This window comes from Brienomyrus brachyistius, chromosome 22, assembly GCF_023856365.1.
Source record: "Brienomyrus brachyistius isolate T26 chromosome 22, BBRACH_0.4, whole genome shotgun sequence".
In the NCBI taxonomy this organism is placed as follows: domain Eukaryota; kingdom Metazoa; phylum Chordata; class Actinopteri; order Osteoglossiformes; family Mormyridae; genus Brienomyrus; species Brienomyrus brachyistius.
This window is the reverse complement of record NC_064554.1, coordinates 6,885,242-6,906,547: the sequence shown is the minus strand read 5'-3', so window position 1 is coordinate 6,906,547 and position 21,306 is coordinate 6,885,242. Positions and strand designations below refer to the sequence as shown.

General features: G+C 44.6%; 1 protein-coding gene across 3 annotated transcripts; it reads left to right on the top strand.

Moving 5' to 3' along the window:
- The first annotated feature begins 868 nt into the window (after positions 1 to 868).
- zfand2a (zinc finger, AN1-type domain 2A) lies at positions 869 to 8,382 on the top strand. Of its 3 annotated transcripts, none has more exons than XM_048990298.1 (10): positions 869 to 1,028; positions 3,676 to 3,758; positions 3,882 to 3,976; positions 4,053 to 4,184; positions 5,054 to 5,205; positions 5,328 to 5,450; positions 5,812 to 5,902; positions 6,456 to 6,532; positions 7,057 to 7,141; positions 7,742 to 8,382. In XM_048990298.1, exons 2-10 carry the CDS (start codon positions 3,704 to 3,706, stop codon positions 7,778 to 7,780), a joined length of 849 nt encoding a protein of 282 aa, XP_048846255.1. In that variant the 5' UTR covers positions 869 to 1,028; positions 3,676 to 3,703; the 3' UTR covers positions 7,781 to 8,382. The 3 variants fall into 3 exon arrangements, with proteins under 3 accessions (XP_048846255.1, XP_048846256.1, XP_048846257.1); XM_048990299.1 differs by having other exon boundaries at positions 7,057 to 7,191; XM_048990300.1 differs by lacking the exons at positions 5,328 to 5,450; positions 5,812 to 5,902; positions 6,456 to 6,532; positions 7,057 to 7,141; positions 7,742 to 8,382 and having other exon boundaries at positions 5,054 to 5,209.
- The last annotated feature ends 12,924 nt before the right edge of the window (positions 8,383 to 21,306 follow it).

Here is a 21,306-nt window from a genome sequence, read left to right as displayed (position 1 = left end):
GGGAGTGACGCAAATCTAATATAGTTGGAAATCAACTTAATCCGGTTATTCACTCTAGTCTGTATTAAGTGTTCAAAAGTGCCCACTTTATCAGCTGCACGCTGAAAAAGATGGGACACATGTGTATCTCGCTTTAATATGCCTTTTAGGTGATTATATCATTGATATTTGAAAACAATGTGAACAACCTTTTTAAATGAACCCGTTTTTTTACCGGTGTGTTTTTTCCTCTGTTTTCCTGTTTCGAAGTTTATTAGTAGCCAGAAATTGCTGAATTTTTATTTGCTAATTTTTGTTTATTTGTACAGATTGGCTAACTGCTTAAACCTATGTATGTTTTAGAATATATCTTTTTAATCCATTGGGAGAAGTTAGTCATGCGTAGAGCTTGAGGCATGAACTGATTGCTTTTTTTTTTTGCCGGACTTGCTTGGCAGTAGTGTAACACGCCACCTCACAGTGACTTTACAGTTTTCAAAAGTTTTTTTTTTGGTTTCCAACTTTTCACATAAAATACCACAGGAGCCCAGCGAGTTTCCTGGGTCTGACACAATCTATATCATTTAATTCTCCAGCCTGACACTTGCTTCTATGTCAGAAATAAAACTAACAAATATAAAAATATGCGTGTAATATGAGAATTTAATGTGAGGAAAAGTATTATATGACAAAAATGTAGACACAGAGTTCTTGTTAAATGTACAAACTGAAAGCTATAAGGTGTGAAATATAGCATGAAAACACTAAACCAATCTATACCTGAATTGCTTATCTATAATGACACACCACTTTTCCGTCATGGAATCGCCGAGCGGTTTCTGGAACGCTCGCGGCGTGCGTGATGACGTCAGGGGCGTCTTCGGGGGGAAGCTGACGTAAGACGCAGGGAGCGGCCGCTAATGTTATATATTGTTGATGTTCTTCGAGCTGAACGTTTCTGCCGGTGGTGATTTACACGGTGGGTGTAGTAAATACTCACTCCTGGAGATTAGCTGAAGTTGGACTTCGTGTCGAGAACAAGTGTTGCGGTGAGTGAGGTTAAAACAGGGTTTTTAAAGTGAACTTTGTCCGAGGAAATACTGTATTTTTGCTTTGGGGGAGCGGGTAGAGTTTAAGAGATTGATTTTACGTGTTGAATATGAAACGGATCGCTGGCGTCGGCGCTGATAAACTGTAGTGATTTCGCTGCGATCTCACTCCGGACACAGTCGGTGCTGGTGCGGCCTGGAAGATCGGTGACATTTTCCGGGCCGGATTGGTTCCTGGTAACAAAAAAGCAGTGGAGCGCGTAATGTCGGTGTGGCCGCGGCCATATCTGGATACCTTTATGGATGAACTGTCAAGGAGGCCCAGTTCGGGTTACAGTGCGGTGCTTTTAGGAGAGACTCAACGCAGCAGGCCGTGTGTGTGTGTGTGTGTGTGTGTGTGTGTGTGTGTGTGTGTGTGTGTGTGTGTGTGTGTGTGTGTGTGTGGTGCGGGTGTGTGTGTGGTGCGGGTGTGTGTGTGGTGCGGGTGTGTGTGTGTGTGTGTGGGTGTGTGTGTGTGTGTGTGGGTGTGTGTGTGTGTGTGTGTGTGGGTGTGTGTGTGTGTGTGTGTGTGTGTGTGTGTGTGTGTGTGTGGGGGGTGTGTGTGTGTGTGTGTGTGTGGGGGGGGTGTCCGGTGTCCTTGGTAATGTGAGTCAGCAAAATTTGATGTTGACACTGAAGGGTGAAACTATAAGATCATTTAATCAAACTGCACTTATTCGAGTTTGTGGGTGTGTTTTGTGAGAGACCCAGTACAGGGTGGTGGAGAGCCTGGCCTGGACAGGATATTAGTCGATCTCGGTACACACACCAGTATTGGCAACATTAAATTTGTGATTTTACTGACGAGACTGTCTGTTTTTACTCGCATGCCAAATGGATTTACGGACAGGGTGAATTTAATGCGTTTTTTACGAACGGTTGACAACCCTGACACACGCAAACCGACGCAGGTGCCACTAAACTACATGCTTTCGGACTTTGCCATGAGTATCGATACCCAAAGGTATCCTACAACAAACACGGTGAGAACGTCGGTTGGTGTGTAGGTGTGATTTCACGTGTTGTGTAACAGTGCTTCCCTAGGGATTCACCCTGTGGAAAGTGTTACGCTGCGCTCAGGAGTGAGTTGAAAACTCACGTAGCAACCATACAGGCAGAAAGGAGCAGGTCCACTTTAGGGCTGTCTCTATTGATTATACGAATAATAGAGTAATCTACAGCTTAATCTGACGATTCCGCGAGTAATCATTTATATATAATGTAATATAATTAGTGCGAGGAAGGAATAAATCAACCGCTGCAGGGTGCACACTCGGTGACGCATACGGCCAGGTTAAGCACACTAGATCATTGAAGTTGCATTTTTTTGGATAGTGGGAGGAAACCAGAGGATCTGCAGAAGTTCCCACGCAGGGTGAACAAAATTCACACATACACCACCGCACCATTCTGCCGCACTGACAGGCATGCACGATGTGTGATTTTTTTTTTGTTTAATATCCACATGGCTTTTCATGCACATGCAACTGTCACATCTCAAGGACCTCCATGGTCTGCTGGGTTCAAGTTTGAGTAAGTTGCACTAAAACTCTGTCACTGGAAACAGAACTCGATAAGCCTTATTTTATTTTAACGATGATTCCTTTTCAAAATCATGTAGTATATATAAAAATAAATAAAGTCTAAAGTTTACTTTAGTATTGCGGGTTTCCACCTCTCATGTCTCATGAGACATGCAAGAAATTTTGTGGCACGTCTATATTATTCCATTAAAAACCTCAAATTACCTACGATTAAAGTGTGATAGTAGTTTGCAAACCGTACATAATATTTACAAGGTAATAAAAGTGTTGCATGCAAGTAAATGTGAGTGCAGACTTGTCTCACACTGAAATCTCACACCGGCCAGCTGACCAAAGTTGGCAACCCTGAATTTATGTAAGATGATGCAGTTAAGTGACTGGACTGACCTTCGTTTTAAGCAGCAATTTATTTTGATGTACAGGAATTGTATAAAGTCAATTAAGCAACATAATTTAAGTCAATGTGATGGTGGACAGGCTAGGCTACTCCGCAAGGCTACATGACATATTTCTAGGTTGTCCTCGCATTATTATTTTCTTGAATGTTGTCTTTTATGATGCACTAGCATTGCAGTCGTTCTGTGATGATATTTAAGTTCCCCTTTACAATAGAGACGACTGTATTTTCATTCAGTTTGAATCGATACTTTTTAGCAATTGAGTTTCATCGAGTAATCCTGACAGCTCTAGTCCACTTGCGTTCTGATGTCTGTCGGTTAGGGTCTTATTTAAAACCAGTGCATGAACGTGTAGTAACTACACCCCCCACCAGGAGGTAGTGTAGCTGTTATAGGAAAATATCTGCAGGTCCTGTGTATGGGGTTTGAGAGCTAAGGGCTGTAGGGCTGTCTGATATGTCAACATTCTGTGAGTAATATTGCAGTATTTATAAAGCAAAAAGGAGATTAACTACCTCATATAAACTGTAGTCATTTGTGCCATGAGCCCTGGCTAACTCGGTAGTGTAGTGGATTAGTGTGCTGTTTTTAGCGCATATCTTTCAGCAACTTGCTCATTGCAGTATGCTGTATATGAGATTAGTCTTTTTTCCCTTTCTTGTGCAGTTAGGAGGCTGTAACAAAGTAAAGTATCATGGAGTTTCCGGATTTGGGGGAGCACTGCTCGGAGAAGTCCTGCAAGCGCCTGGGTGAGTTATTCAGCAGCTCCCGAGAATGCTGCAGTACTCTGATAGCGAAATTGTCAAGTGTAATAGGAAAAAGTTACAATTTGTCTGTTCCATCTTATTTCATAATATTTTCATCTTTGATAGATTTTCTACCCATGAAATGTGATGCCTGTGAAGGAATATTTTGCAAAGACCACATCACTTATGTAAACCACAAGTGCACCTCATCTTACAAGAAGGTAAGCTTTTATTTTAGGGTTTGAGGATGGGTGGGGGGTGTTTGTTGGGTTTAGTGTGACATGGTGCATTCCGCAGGACGTCCAGGTTCCCGTCTGCCCTCTCTGCAATACGCCCGTCCCTGTCAACAGGGGGGAAATCCCTGATATCAAAGTGGGAGAACACATCGACCGGGAGTGCAAGTCAGACCCGGCTCAGAGAAAGAAGAAGGTATGGAGGCTCCTGCAAGCGAACGGGGACACTAATCATTTTGCCAACTAGGACTGGGCGATATTGATGATATTTCTTGCATTCGCAACAATCACCTGGACTTCTGATGTCGGGCAAAGCATTTCTCCGGACACTGCCATTTTGGTACCATACAGACGTTTACTTCCCACAATTTGGTAATTACACCGAAAGTATTAATGAGATCCAAAAGTTAGTAATCTGTATAAACAGATCGCCACTGATTCCAAATTCGGTGTATCTTTGTTTAATAATCGTGTAGGATGTAAACTGCAATAAGTACCGCTACTCCACCGACGTATTTGTACGATGTCCCCTCTTTTGAAAGTTGTAGCTGTTGATCTGTCCCTGTCTTCACACCCTCCAGTTCTTACCGCTTCCATGATTTACCAGAACAGTAGCATGTGGTTTGTGCCGCTAACCGAATTTCATAAACGTAAGGATATGCACAATTAGGGGTGTCACAGTCCGCATCTCATGAATATTTTAGGCATACTAAGTTACCTAATTGTGGGCATAAGTAAATGTCTCTATAGTACCGAAAAGCCATTATCCGGGCAAATGTTTTATCCCGTATCTCATGCCCTGGTGATTATTGAGCATGCAGCATATATTCGAGATTACGATCCAGTGTGATATTGTGCTGCCCTGTTACCGACCAAACTTCAGAATCTCTGATGCTTCACTTGACTCTCAATCTCAATCTGCCACCTTTTATAATCTTGTTTTTTTGGACCCTGACTTTGCAACTCTTGTACTAGGTCTCTGATAGATGTATTGAAGGCTTTTTGATCATTAGTATTAAAGATCTTTTCCACTGTATCAGTTAGTTCTCACTCTTCGTTCTCCAGATTTTTACAAATAAATGCTCCAAGGGGGGCTGCAAGCAGAAGGAAATGATCAAGGTGACATGCGACCAGTGTCATTTAAACTACTGTATCAGGCACAGACATCCTTTGGATCATGACTGCAAGGCTGGCAGCCGGCCCATGTCCGAGTCTGGGTAAGGGCCGCCGGTACGGGGCCCCCGCTGCCCTTCCTGTCTCACTAGGAGGTGGAGCACCCGCTGGAGCTGTGGATTAAGCATTAACATAGCTGGTTTTGTTTTTCTTGTTCCCCCTCCAGACATGCCGCCTTGATGCGATCACAGCATGCTACTGCTAGTAATGGCAGTGTAGCCTCCAGTAGGGGGAGCTCAAGGTCTGTTCCCAATGGTCTGAACGCTAATGGCAGATCGCAGCCAGACAGGTGGGGGTCTGATTATTAAGGTGTTCTAGTCTGTGTTGTATTGGGGGAGACTCAAATGTGGATAAATGTAAACTTGGCAAAGGGTTGTGTTTTTGTGATGTTTGTCTAGACCAGTGGTTCTCAAACTCAGCCCTCGGGATCCACTGCCCTGCTTGTTTTCCAGCTATCCCTGCCCCACACACTGCTGATTACCTGGATCAGGTGTGTTCTGTCAATCAGAAGCTGAACGGCAGCTGGGACTTGTGTGTGGGGCAGGGATAGCAGGAAAACAAGCAGGGCAGTGGGGCCTGAGGACCGAGTTTGAGAACCACTGGTCTAGACCTTATTTTGGTTACCTTTGGTTGTTTTTGCCCGGATCAAGGAGCTGTTCAACAACAATACCGAGTCCACCTATGGCACAGCCTACAGCACCGAGGGCCGTCTCCCAGTCTGCCTCCTTCCAGGCCGGAATGGTACGTTCCTCACACGATGATGTTGACTAATGCCAGTACAACTGGGAACTTCAGCATTTCAGAATGAAACGATGGAACCGTCTGATATTTTGTCAGAGCCTCTTACATGTCAGAGCGGTGTGATACGATTTTGCACGAGAACAATAGATTAGAGGTATGTGACATATCAGGAAAAGTCGAAACATTCCGGCCCCGAGAAGAATGTCTGGTGGCTTATGTGGTGGTTTGCGTGTAAAATGGTAACGGCTTATGAATTTACTAGAAATCAGTTTCGCGGTTGTAGAGCCGCGCAGAAATGAGACCTGTGGGAGATGAACAAAGTTGCTGGTATGTCGGTCAATGTGTCTGACGATGGGTGTCTTGCTGCAGATTGTACACCTAATATAATCTAACAGGAGGCAGAGATTTTGTCTCCTAGTCATGTGAGGTGCCCCTTTTGTCCGTCCCCATGGTGACGCCACGATGGCAGGGGTGGTGGGGTCACTGGCCCAGCCTGCTTACTCCACTGTTGTGACGAAGCCTGCCTGTGCCTTTTCCGTTTGGTTCTCCTCAGACCGAGGAGCAGGCCCTGCAGAGGGCGCTGGAGATGTCTCTGGCAGAGTCCGCGCCCAGCTCCCGGCCGACACTCAGGTGACTGACCCGCCTCGGAGCTCCTAGTGGTCTCCCCATCATCTCGACCATCTGAGTCGTTTTTAGTACTGCATTGCTGGTTGTATTTTTCCCAATGCAGCTTTATTAAAATATCAGCAGAACAGGGATGCTAGTCTGACCTTAACCAACCTGTAGGTTGCTGTTTTGTCCTGATGAGCTGTTGGCCATGGTGTGCGCATGCCTGTCTCTCCTTCCTTCTCTCTGTCTGTCTCTCTGTCCTCGTAGCCACTACACTATGTTATACTATAATTGGAACATTTATTATCGATATACTGGCAGTACTGAGAATGGGGTGGGTGGATTTCACGTCTATTTTGGCCTGTATGTGGGCGGAATCATGGTTGCACCTCTGACCGTATGATGGTGTGAACTCTAGTATTTACATGTCATTTATCAAAGTCTTAACAGTGCCTTTGGCCCGAGTCAGTGACCCAGTAAACCAATGTGATGTCAGTCTTGTGTGAGGATCTTGGTTAACATGTCGTCCCTTTTTTGGCTTTCAGTCCTCAGGAGCAGGAGGATCTTGCTTTGGCTCAGGCCCTCTCTGTTAGTGAGCAGGAGTTCAGTCTCCAGCAGCAGACACAACAGGTACCCGGAACCCTTAGCAGTCGGTAGCATGCTAACGGGACATCGCCTAGGTACTTGGGCTCTCAGCCAGCCTCCCTTCCTTATTTAACCTCAAAGTCCTTTATTCACAGCTCAGGCATCGCTAGAACGTGTGTGTTAATATAAACATCGGTACTTTCCGTTACGGAAAATAGAGTAAAAAAGAATCTATCCACTGATGACAGTAAAGGAGTCCATTAGTCATACACACTCGTGCTAATAACAGGCTGTAGATGCTGCCTGATGTGTAACAGTGAATCTTTAGCGGAGTTATAGTTTAATTACCATAACTCCCAGGATCACAGAGGCGCGTGCAGACCTGCGGTGTTATCTGGCAGAGAACAGCAGCCCAAACGGGTGCTGATCCCCAAGTTGGCAGGGCTGGCTAATGTAGGCCTGCCTCCATCTTTTTCTAGGGGAGACCCATCCCTCAGGCGTCCTTCTATGCTTTTAGTTTAATGTACTTTTGTCCCCTCTGATGTGCTGACTTTGGTTTTCGTTGCACCATGTTCTGAATTTGCTTTGTGTGATTTGCTCATATGGGTTTGCTAAGCCGCTTGCCTCGCCCCCTTCCCCCCGCAGACAAGAGATACCAAACAGTCCTTCTGCAGCGTGTCCTAACCCTCGATCTGTGAACCCCCCCCTCCCACCACCACCACTCGCTGCTGCCTGTCTGCCCGTGACCATTGGGGATGTTCCCATGTCACGCCGAAGACCCCGCTGATCTCATTGGCCACTCTGAGCCAATAAGACTCAAGATTTCTATTGTCTTCGTCGATTGCTCTGTATATATTTTATATCTGTCGTCAATCATGTCTTCATGTAGATTTTTCTTGAATAAATTATGAAGCACAGAATAAGTTCCAGGAATTGTGCTTCTTTTGAAGTTGCTATATAATGTTGAATAATGTTCACTTTTTTGACCTCCATTACGGATGAGGTAAAGGCCGTGTTTGTCATGAAAATAATGCTGCCCCTCCATTTCAGATTCAAAGCAAACCTTCTACGTCATGGTATTTTTAAAGAATAAGGGGAATATGTCTTGCCCTTGTCTTGCCACTAGATGTCAGGCTAAGTCGAGATATTAGTCAACTGTCTTTTTTTTTAAAAAAAAAAAACAAAAACAAAAACAAACGCTTGGTCTGGGGGGGAATGTTGGCAGATGGTTGCAATAGAGGAATTTTTATGCATAAAAGAAAATAAAAATGATTTTTGTGCTCCTACGGCAGAATCGTTGGTTATGTTGTATGAACAGTGTACAATACTAATGCAGCTACATCCTGTGTACAGAGAGTGCCACATCGCCAGGGAATGAGATCCCGGAACCTGACCTCTGGGTTCAATTCCCACCGGAAGGCGTGTAAAGTAATTTTAATTTATCTAATATAACCCAGTTTTTTTCTTTCTACATTGAAATTAAAACCCTGTTGTCAAGAAAAGAGTATTTAAATATTTAATTGAGGTGTCTAGCTATAAGAATGCCTAATTAAGTGTACAGGAAATGGAGAGAGAGGGGTTGGCGCCCCATCTTGGGTTCCCTGCCTTGCGCCCGTAGCCTCCAGGATGAGCTTTGGAACCCCGCAACACTGCATAGGATGAGCGGTTTCAGAAAATGGATGGATAGAAATGGAGAGATAATGTTGGTAAGAACCAGTATGTATTGACTGGGTACAAGTACTTACTAATCACTCAGTTGCTACTAAATTCATATATTCATTCATATGTTCATATTAATCATAATGTTCATTAATGATAAACATGAGATCAGTACTGCGTTCATTACCTGTTCCTTCAGTAGTTCATAAAGAGTTATGGAATTAACAGATTTAGTGACAAATAGTAACTGCTTGAGATCTAACGCATTATGATTCATTAATGGTGAATTGACATGAGATCAGTGTGTAACTAAGACTTAATTTATGGCTAATTACTACATAAGTAATAGCATAATACTATATTATTTGTACCCCCTAAAGTAAAATGTTTGCGTCAGTGAGTCTTTGAAAGGCCCAACCCAGATTTATCCATCTTCCTGTTGCCACAACTGCTTGTCCATCCTCCGCACTGTTTCGGCCAAACCCAAACCACAGTGAAATTCCTGCCCCTTCCTCTGCCGTGATTGTGTTTGCTGTCATGTCTGCATCTCTGGGTCTTGATGCGACACGGGGACAGTCAGACACTCCTGATGAGTGCTCCTGCGTAAGATACCGTCCAGAACATGGCAGCCTGTCGTGTCTTGTTATCTGTGAATGACCGCCCTGCGTGACTCCTTGATTCTCCTCTGTCCACCATCTCCATGTGTTTGAATCACGGGATCGTTGTCTATTTGCCACAGACATGCATCACTCATCAGTCATGTCTGATTGCACGTCCTTATCATAGACAGCTGAGCGCATGGTGATTAATCCCACGGATTGTGTCAGAAACTTGAAATGCAACATTGGGTGCAGCCGAGTGCTAGTAAAGAAGACGATTAGAGATGCGATTCTAATGCGAAGCTTTCCACGAGATTAACTCATACAGTGCCTGTTTTTATGAATGGGAGTCCTCATGCACTTTTTTCTTAACTTAAATGCATCCTGACAGAATGTCTTCCGGCAATCTCCATTCATATCCTGTATCCTGGTAAAAATCCGATTCAGTGCCGGAGTCGTTCATTATCGCTATTTGAATACGTTTTTCTTTTTTGTTTCGAGTCATCCATCTTTCAGGAGAGATGACAAGAAAAACGGGCAATAAAGTGATGAACTGATTCACATCCCACACGTTTTAAACTGACATATTTCAGGGATTTCATGTTCCGCATAACTGTATGTATTTCTCCGACACCACAGAAAAAGGCAATTTGGTGGAATCCTCATTTTCACGCAGTAGGTGGGTAGACATTTTGTTTGTCAAATACGGTGCTGTGCAGAAGTCAAAAGAAATGTTTAAAGCTATTTATCTGGGTAGTGAGTGCACACGTGCTCTAAAAAAACACAGTTTAACTATATAACATATGTAAAATAAGAGCTACACAATGAAAAACCGTTCTGTTCTCCAGAAAGTTACTGATATCTTGCTGGATGGCTAGATAAAGACCGCTTTGGTTACTTCGGTTAACTTAATTAGTTTTAAAAAAATCATCAAGATATTGATTAGCTATACGAGGTGTGCTAGTGGCACATTATAACATCATAGTTTTACACCAACATAAAGATCTTTTAAACATCATTTTCTTTGGCTGCCTAAGACTTTTGCACAGTACTGTATATGTTATAATTCAGGAGCACATTTTATTTTTAACTTGCAGGAATCAATAGACACTATGATTATCAGAGCACTGCAATCCCACTGACAGTGGGTTTTACAGCCATCATTACATCATTACAGAGTAATTTTAGTCTAATTTGTTTCATATTGTACAAATCCTTACAGAGAATATCACAGGAGGAGCAAAACTGGATGACAAGGAACTTCATCACCCATTCATTCATCCTCCTCCATGAACCGTGACCCTAACACCTCACCCAAACCCCACTGCACACTTTCTGGGACCTGATGCTCATTTAATGTTCCTGCATCATCTCCCTTGCCATTTGTTTGTTTTTTCCCTGTCTCCACCCCTCTCCTCAAATATAGCCTCCCCCCGTGTCATGTGGTTCTGTCCTGAGCTCTGTGAGTCTCACACACATCAGTCACGATCACTGTAAGCTTCTGCCAGGCTGCCAGTATCCTGCTATGAGGCGTATATTCTTCTTCTGCAGAACATTTGTGTTTCTCCATGTGGGTGATATGGCCTGTTGTTACCTGTCAAAGGACTACATTCACCCGCAAAGGCAGGAAAAGTCAGATACATACAAACAGTGCCCCCTGCTGGTCCGGGGGAATATCTCCGCTGGTTACTACGTGGGTGATTTCAGAGAGAGACAAAGAAGAACTAGATGATGTATCATCCAGAGAATATCCGGTTTTAATAAAACTTCCCCCTAGACATTGTGGGGGGGGGGGCACGCTGCAGTGGCTGACAGGCGGCATGTGACTCACCAGTTCGAAGGCACATGTTACGCTTCCTATTCTTCTCCTTGGTGCTTAAACCGAATCGCTTAGCTGGGTATCCAGCGGAATGATTAGTTAAGAGGATGAATTGGGAGCCCTCTGAGTGTCGGGTGTGATTTCTGGCTGCTCGCGTGACTGTGTAACAAACAGCATCAGCTGGGCTGATTGAGATGACTGAGGTCTTGGTGACCTGTGTGGGTGGTCATTGTGCGCCTTTCCTCGGTGACGTAACTCACTACATACGCAACATCTAAAACAGGCAGACGGAGGCCATGCCTTTGAGGTCCGTGCCCGTGTCACTTCCTGTCCTGCAGTCGAGTTCTCATGCCACAATAGGAGCATGTATTCTCCATCCTACAGCTTTCAACATATACAAATTACGCTTAATTGCACCATGAAATCAAATCTCCAGAATGACCATTGACCAGAAAGAAAAGGAATGTGATGAATATAACTTTTATCTCTAGACTGTGCTGGTAGTTTTCAGTATTTTTTTTTAAAGCATTTAAAGCATCCTTTCTCTGGCTACCTACCAATAGGTCAAGATGCACATCTGGGTGCAGCTTTGAAATCCACCGCAAGGCTTTGCCACTCAATATCCATACGGCTATCTGTCTAGGTAGCGTCAGAACGGAGGACCTTGATCCAATTGTTATTCCAGCCGGAGATTTTCACCGTCACAGGGAGTCAGGCGGGGGTCACGGAAAAAACTGCTCGCTCTTCCACACTCCTGTCATTCTCTATAATTTACGCTCCTCAGCTCCAAATTAGCCCATTAAAAAGCGCAGCTTCCATGAGCGGCCTGCTGGCGGCACGCGGGACATGAAAGCGAGATGCTGCCATGAGGGAGACGCCGTTGATGAGTGATTTATTTCTCGGGCTGGGCGCCGTGCAAGTGTGCGGGCCGGGGCGTGCATCGCGAATGTTTCCTCTCCTGCAATGTGGGTTTACCGGTGGCTATTAATTAGCGATGTGGTGACTCACTGGCAGAGGAGAAACCCGTATTGCTGTAGGAGTGTTCCTGCATATGGTCGATACAGAAGCACACGGTTCTGATCTGTAAAAAACGAAAAAGAACAGGGCTTTCGATCGCCCTGACTGTAAGGCCGGGGTCTTTAGCCCACGAGTTCCCACACTATCGCGACTCCCCTCGCTTACCATTCTCTGCTTATTTTCGCCTTTCACCCTTCTGTAATAGCCTCGGTTTCTGAGGGGCAGGGGCGGGGGGCGGGATGGACGACTAATAAGTCTCTGGGCCTCTTCACTCACACATGCTGTTCCTTTACAGAGAGCAGGCGCTGGCACGTTCTGGTCTGTCCTCGAAATGCAATGCGCCTGCTGTCCCTCCCTGCAGCAGACTGGACGCGGTTTCCTTTGTTTACTCCCTGAGCGCATCCTCTGCCTTTCATTACTTTTTGTTCATTTCTTCCCACTGCTCTTCTGTGCCGAATCTAAACCGCTTAATTAAACAGCCGGTCCTTCTCTCAGAATCAATCACAGGGCAGAATCACACACCTGAACCTGAAGGAACATTCAAGCACCCTTCAAAACATGACAGTGCATTTACATTTTATTTGTTTAGTGGATGCTTTGATCTGAAGCAACGCACTTTTTTTTTTGAGAAAGCCAGGTCATCCGGTCCTTGGTGCGAATGAAGGTTAAGAACCTTAACCAGGGGAAAATGACTCTGTGGACCCTAGGATTTGAGCCCACAGCCTTCTGATCATAGGCTAACCTAAGAGGTTACACACCACCTCACTAGTGGGGTAAACCAGGCCTGCAGATTCCTGTTATTTATCAGAGTCAAGTTCCTCAACTGTTGTTCTAGATCGGGGTAGGCAGCCCTGATCCTGGAGTCCCGGTATCCAGCAGGTTTTCCATCCTACCTGGTCTCTGATGAACCTCAACTGATCTCAGGCAGACAGTAACTCATCAGGTAGAATAGAAATGCTGCTGGGTACTTGCACTCCAGGATCAAGGCTGCCTACCCCTGTACTAGATGCACATACAGTAACTCATAAAAAAGGGCAGGACATGAGCACGGCATGTGGGGGCATAACTAAACCGAAAACACACCCGCATCTGTCGTGGTTTTTTCTCCTTCCCCGCCAAATCAGAAGTCAGAGGGCCACCTGTGCAGTATCCAGAATTCAGTCTTTATTGCAACAATGAAGTTACAACCAAGGCTGGACACGTAAAGTGTGTCCAGTACTGTTTTACACCAATTTTTATATAAGTTCTTATCATTTAACAATATCTCGTCACCTAAGCGTCATCATTCCTTCAGCCATTCACAATAATTGTTTTTTCCCTTAATCCACACCCCTAGGTGATAAGTTTGTCATTTCTTTTACCGTTTGGTCTCTCGGCTGAACATAATGGTGGCGTGAGCAGCTCCACTTGGTTTTTTAAAAATGCTCAGCCGTGAACTTCTGGTGAACTCAGGCGAATCCCTTCCTTCAGTAGTAAACCTTGGCAGTTTCAGCCTTTTACACATTGTCTAACTAAAAGGTTGATAATATATTTGTCCTTTAACATAGTGATAAAATATACGCTAATAAAAGTGAATATTCATAGATTCAGGACTAACAAAGTAGCTAACAGAAACTCAGACTAACAAAAGGTGCAAATACATACTCAGTTGGTTAAATTGTGTTGATTACATTATAATGTTTACATTGTAATGATTACATCATGGATATTTGGCATACTTTTTAATAATATCATAATACTTGTATTCTACGTTATATAGTGCTAAATAATATTCCATGTGTCTTTCACCGAACTGCGGTCGCCATGATGAATAGGCAGCTCCCCCCCCCTTTCTGAGACCGCAGGCTTGCTGGGTTTTTGGAGCCAGCGGGACTCCCAGATGACCAAGCGACAGCATCGCAAGGCTTCAGTGCTCCTTTGAAAGGTGATTATCGCAGTGAATGAGCTGATAAAATTAATTGCAAACTGTCCAGTGTTTATGTTTTTTTTTAATGGTTCGTCTATGAGAGGAATGTTTTTGGCAGATGAGCTATTCATCTTCCAACTGTGTATCCAGTGCAGGGTCACAGAGAGCTGGGGGCATCTCCCAGTTGGCATGTGAGCACCCTGGGCAGGGCCTGCACACATCGACATGACTTACCCCCAGCCAGTAGAGCTAGGTCACTAACAAGGCAGTCCGACAGTGGGCTAGTGTTCAGTTTTTTGCAGTTGCCCATCGTCTAAATGACTCACCTCAGGTGACTTTCTGAGCTTATTTTCCAGCCCTGAATATACATGCACTGACACTTTTTGGATAACTTAAGTCATTTGCACACGTGAACTTTGGACACCGTCCGGAGAATCAGGTCCGGACAGAATCCGGAGTTTCCCTTTCACACATGGTACACAGCTGGAGTTTGTCCTTGTTAGACGTGTTCACACCTAATAGAAATACTGTGGTTGGTTTAGAAGAGGGGTGGAGCTTGGGCAGAGCATGCAGGAGGCAGGACATGACAGGAAAAGTACGCTGCAGAAAACTCAGGGTTTAATTTACCACACAGCTGAGTCTCTCGCCTTTCCTTGAATCTGTCGGCTGATTTTTTTATTTTTTTTTGTCGTCGGCTATTACTGAGTGAAGTTCCTGAATCTCGTCGCCTCTTCAGTTCAGCTAGCCATGTTTGTCAGGGTCTTCTTCCTGTAAATAATGTCTCCTGCGTTTGTATCCTTTTGTTTTTATTTTAGGCGCATGAAATAAACGTCATTAAAACATCCACTTGCTCACGGTGAAGTTTCGGGACAGTTTCCTGCTCTCATTCACATATGGGGCTAAAGTTTGTTAAATGTCTAGTACGACCGACTCGGACATTTGCGGACACCAATACGCTGCCACTGGGTAATGTCTAGGAACGTTCAGGGTGGTGGTGCATGTCTGAGGGGGGGCTTTAGAGTCACCAAGTGGTCTAGCTGCGGGTGTTTGGAGAACAGGAAGAAACGCAGGAAGGGACACAGGGAGAACATGCAAACTCCATGCACACAGCAGCCTGTTTGAACACTGGCCCTAGGCAAAGATCTCGCATTCTGTGCCTCATGTGGGTCAAACACAGCTCAGCGCCTTGTGCTGGAGCCTCGCACCTCTCGGCTTCGATTTCTGTGCCCTTATCTGTGCATGTGAAGTACAAATGGTCTCCATGTGCTAGCATGACGTATCCCTATGGCCCAAAGACATGTGGTTTACATGCAACAAATAGCATGATGCTGGATGCCTGTGACCAATGACAAAGAGCTGGCAGCTTATGTATCCACTGTTTGGGCCATTAGCGTTTAGTGTGCCCATTATAGCCTGAATAGGCATGGTCTGCTGTTACAGGGTATGTGAATCCGCTCTGGAGTCTCTCCTGTCTCGTGCCCTTTGATTCAGGCTCGCTGCCACCCGATTCTACATTAGTAGTTTTGGGAGATATTTAAATAGATTTAAAATGCAGACATATTACTATTTGTTAAGTGCTGCATTGTCCGGTCCGCTGATTCAGACATTTGCGTTCACACAGGTTCCGAGTGGCAGTGCATGTCTGACGGAAGCTTTAGAGTCACCAACTGGTCTGACGGACCCAAGTGTCGCGTTGAACCGGAGCCACCAAAGATGCATGAAGGTCCAGGTGGGCAGTAACTGGGATCCAGGATGCAAAGCTCACCTTCAATCCGGAAAATAATCTGCAAGTCTGAACCAGGACAGATAGAACCAATTCACACGGCTAAATCAAATAGCACCTGGTGGCTTAGAGAGAGGAAACAGATCAAAGACTGGACCTCCAGCACAGGATGCAAGGACCGAGTCACTGAGCATGACCTCACACAACAGGAAATAGCTGACTGGAGTCTCTTTAAATAGGTTGATGGATTTCTAGATTAACTGTAGCTTTTAATGCTTAGCATGGGAGAGCTTCCGGCTGCTGATGTTTCTGTGTAGGACAACCTTGCCTGCAGGTGACTTTAGGAAACAGGCAAAGGATGGATCAATGGTGCTCTTTGAGCAACACTGAAAATTACTTATTACAAGGTACACTGTGCTTGGATTGGAAAAGGCATCTTTTCATCTGATACAAGTTATGAATCACTGATAGCAAGGAAGGCCGGTGCTCACAATCTAACCGTATCTCTGCATCAGGGGGACCAGCAATGTACAAATGTAAGAGGTCACTTTAACTTCCAGTCTTTTTAAAATAAAATACAGCTGCTTTATTTACCCCTGCGGGAAGGTGCTCATAGCCATGTCAGTCTCCATTAGAGACAGACACGTAAATAGATACACAGGTTAGAGCGGCTTGTGCCAGGTCAGCCCGCATCCCTGGGGCTGCTGGGGTTGGGGTCCAGCAGAGGTGTGGTCACACTGCCAGCCAGTGACCTTACGCGCATGGCCACAGATCCCTATTCTGCTGAGCTACACTGCACCCATCAAGCAGCCATGTAACAGGAAAACTCAGATCGGCATATTGCAAAAGACCATTGTGTCACTTGGTCAAATATGACACCGTTGGCATGGTAGCCCCAGCACGTTGTATTTTAAATGGTTGGGCAGGGCGTAGATCTCTAGGGGTGTAGCAAAGTCAGGTGACAAACTCATGGACATAAACTACTGGTGTCAGGCCCTCATGTTCAGCCCTCGTGCCCTAACACCTCAGATGTTCTTACCCTCCTTAAGCTCAACATCAGTCCAGTTTCCCTTTGTTACCCAGAATAACGTGGTTCTGCACACCATCCCTACTGACACAAGACTTAGATGTTTACATCTGAATACAAAGAGCAATGCGATGCGTTACTGAAACTGCGTCAGTGAGCCGCTGAGCTTATTTTGCGGGGTTAGGGTCTCGTTTGTTTTTATGCTCTTTTCTCTTGGCGCCTCTCTGTCTCCGAGCCCCTGCAACTCGCAGAAATCACTGCTGCTTTCGGAAATTGAAACACATCACAAAGTGAATGAATTAAATTCTATCCGCATGCAGTTAGTTAGCAATTGAGCCTCCTTCAGCTCAATATATTTTAATTAAACTGGATGCAAATAATCCACTCTGGAGCTGACAGGGGAATTGATGTCTGGCTGTCTGTCCACAGAGTCGTCTCCTATAACTTATTTACAAAGACCGACAAGAAGCCAGATGTAAACATCCCTTTTAGCTACGTTGACTGTTTGGGTCGGAAGCCCAAATGCAGACAAGTAAATGCAGTAAAAGGCAGGCAGAGAGGAACTGAGTCGTGTCACGTCAGTGTCTTATTGCATAGTACCTCGAAAACGGATTGGATGTGAGTGATGCTGTTGTTACTGCATCATTATCATGGAGACAGGCTGTAATGGTACAAGGAATGAAAGAGAGAGAGAGCAGTGAGTGCACAAACTCCGCAATGACGCTGTAGACGCGCACACAAAGACGCTGACGCACATCGCACATTGATGCCGTAGTCAAGAGCCGAAGCATCGCAGGACCCACGTCCCAACAATCCCAGAATGCCATGGGAGGGGCGGCACTGTCAACAGACAGCGCTAAGCGATGCGTGTGGAAGCCATCATCTAAAGAGTAATTAAACTGTTAAATTTAATAAAAGCTGCCAGCCCAGAGTTGTGAGTGTGATTTTATCTGTATTCAGAAGAGTTAGTGGTGCAAAGGGGGGGGGGGGTTGCTTTGAGCTTATTGTTCATGTATAGCTACACTTTTAATGATTAACTCTTTAAATACAGAGACGGGAACAAATGGAGAGAGTGGAGCATGGCAGCAAATCGATTAGAGATGATTTTACAGGCATATAGTGGGTGACTGAGATGAAGACCCTGCCTGCAGCTGTCGTGAACAGCACGCCACACCGGTCATGTGACGCCGGTCACATTACTCTGATCAAGGAGTCGCCAGGCACTTCTAAGCGTATAAGAAGCTGGACATACATGGCAAAAGGGCTAATTGTGAAACGTTTGACGTTTCGCTTTTGACAGTTGTTGAGAGTTTGACAGAAGGACCTTAATGAATATTATGCATGTCTGAAAGAGGATTAGTTGTTTTTACAACATGATAACCTGCAATAAAGCATACAATTAAAGAATCCCAAAAACCTGAAATAAATTCCTGTGTCATTTAATGTATTTATCCTGATATTGAAAAATACAAATGCCAGGTTCCATCCATCCATCCATACAGTGATCCTTTTTCTATACTAGTTTGGCCTATGCAGGGACCCTATCCCAGAAGCTACAGATGCATGGCAGGGAATTACCCAGGAAGGGGTGCCAACCCATTGCAGGGCACACACTTGCCAGTTTCATTTTTCTTGAATATCATCTCTCTTTCTTTGACAGGACAGTGGTGAGTTTGTATAATAAGGGGCTGGTTAATGAACTGCTACGTCAAGCCAGATTCACTCCCCAGCTGCTTTGATGCTTTCAAGGACATCGCCAGTTACGGTGTTTCTGTATCACCAGCAGCAGAAGACAGACCTTTTCCGATTCGAAGCCGGATTCTGCTGAAAAGCTGAGCACGAGCACATGTCTGGTGATTCCTTCAGATAAATTATAATCACGGGGGCAATTAAAGACATGCTCTCTGATCAAGGGTTTGCTGATTATTTCAGGATCCACTCAATCCGCGAGTGTCGAGTGCTGGGGAGGAAATCAGGGCTACATTAAGCACATCTACCTGATAAAAAGGGTAGTTTGTCATTCCTTAGGGACATATTGAAGGAAAATCTGCTTCAGGAGTTACAATGCATTTCCACTGAAGAAAAACTTTCACAGAAACAGCTAAAATAGCTACAGAATGAACTGGGGCGTGCGTGATTTCTGGAGATATTTCCTCAGGTATTATTTTTCAATTTATAAGGATTAGATATTAATTTATTTAAATTTAAACAAATTCTAATAAAATCCTGAAAGGGCTTGTGACTGTCACAGCATGTTCTGAGCTGGAAAGTCATGCAGCAAAGTAATTCAGCTTTAAACACCATCAGTAAAAAGTTAAATATGTTAAAGTCCTGCAGCCAGGAAAGTGTCTACACCTCCGCAGCAGGTGTGTTCTCACTCCCAGCCAGCCTGGGGGCGAGCAGGAGACCCAGACTGAGGACAGCAGCGCCCAGCCTGCTCACTCACTCCCTCACTGTCACTGTGCAGCTGTCTAATTTACATGGTGCTCTGTAATCTACAGTGGAATGTCTAACCTGTGCTATTCTAGTAACACGGTGCCTTCTGCAGGCACAATCCAGCCAAGCTTGTTGTATAATGAATGGCTCAGTGGGCTGCATTCCTGCGAGCAGAAGGTTGCTGGTTCAAGCCCTTGCCTTGGCTGAGATGTTATGCATCTGTGGGCCTTTGATCAAGGTCCTTAAGCCCCAGGGGTGCTGACCAGGTGCAGTAGCAACCCCCTCCCCCCCTCCACCCATGCTTGTGTGTATGTGTGTTTCACATACAGCAAGATGGAGTAGATGAAAAGAAAATTTCCCAATAGGCATCAATAAATATTCACTCTTCTATATGTAAACCCGCACCCCATTGTATATTCTTAAAAAAATATTCCATATGAATTTCAAAAATCCCTGTTACATGAAATAAAGCTCACCTTGAGCAGACTGGAATATGTATTGCATTAGAAGTTCTATTTTCAATAATGCACAATATTATGTTATATTGATCTAGTCGGCACGCACAAGATACTCATTCCTGTAATAACAATAATTATTCATTTCCAACAGAGATAAAGAGGGAATGGATTGTGTTCAAATTTAGTTGTAGTGTGTTTTATCCATCCAGTTAGATAATATATCTGTGTACACCGGCACAATTAACACACAAGAACCAATCATTGAACCATAAATGTTAACTGCGTGGATAGTTGGTCTCGGTGAAGGGTTTCTTATAATCATAAGACGTCCAGTTTTGTTGTCCTCTGGCCGTGTCTAGCCGTCGCTCAGGGTGGAGGGCAGCAGGTTGGGTCAGCGGGTAGCGCTGTCAGCCCGCGGCGGATGGAAGTGGCCCCGGGGCTCGGCGTCTGAGGTGACGTGGGACTGCAGGATGGTAACTCCCCTCCGGAGCGCTCTATCCATCGGCCGTGAGAGCATCCGACAGGTGAGAGTAAAAATACAACAGTGTGAAGAACATTCTAATTCCATTTGCCATCTAAAGCCCTGAATTGCAGATAAGTGTTAAGATGATTATAGATGTACATCAGCGCCGGCGCCAGAAGAATTCTGACAGGCGGGCTCAAGATTTTCATGTAGGTCTGGGCGATATGGACCAAAGACACAACATTTTTAGGCAGAATAGTGGGACATGTCATATACTGTATCGGTATTTTCTACGACGTGAGCAAAATGTTAAATTGTAAATCAAAGTCCCTTATGAAATGTTCCACACACTTTTATTAAAACGATGTGCTCAAAACGACATGCAAATACAGGGTTTCCTACCCTGTTTGCAAATGCAACTGTACGCTATTAATTAAGACTACAACTGTAACGATTAATTACAGAAATGTTCATTATTGCAAACATGTCTCAGAATAAAGTAAAAAATAAATTGTCTGTTGTGTTGCATGTTTCCAATCAGGGGAGGATTTACAGACAGCTACCTGGGCACCCAAAACCCAGGGGCCTCACAAATTTCCAGAAGGTACATATTAACATGTTATTTGCATTTTTATAGCCAGTTTTAAGATATACAACTGGGGTCTACCAGTTGTTCCCTGGCAAGCAAACTGACATAAAGTAGCCTAACAAAAAGAAAACTGCACAAAGATACCAGACTAACATTACAACTCCCTTAATTGTCTGACACTCTCACTAGAGTGGTAGACAGCTTGTGAACAGGCGAGACGAGAACACATTTAAATAAACATATGCAAGAATTCAAGACTAAGCTTAGCAAAAGAGGACATGGATACGCCTCTTAAATATGTTAGATCAATCCTCTGGTGTCAGTGTCAGCACCAGTCTGTCATGTATCCTCCTTGTTTGGCCAGCAGGTATCGCTGGACATCTTGTCCTCCCTGTTAAAGTCCTCAGTGTGGGGAGTCTTCAACTCCCCAGATGGTCACATGACTCAATGAGCTGAGTGCGCGGTTGTGTGTTCAGATCCTGCCTCCTCTGTTTTTTGTATTTTTCTAGATTTT

Bases quoted from the DNA above. Each gene is read 5' to 3' on its own strand.
- zfand2a (XM_048990298.1), top strand. From the start codon at position 3,704: ATGGAGTTTCCGGATTTGGGGGAGCACTGCTCGGAGAAGTCCTGCAAG. The intron at 6,533-7,056 runs GTGACTGACCCG...TTTGGCTTTCAG, and splicing joins AGCTCCCGGCCGACACTCAG to TCCTCAGGAGCAGGAGGATC. The intron at 7,142-7,741 runs GTACCCGGAACC...TTCCCCCCGCAG, and splicing joins TCCAGCAGCAGACACAACAG to ACAAGAGATACCAAACAGTC.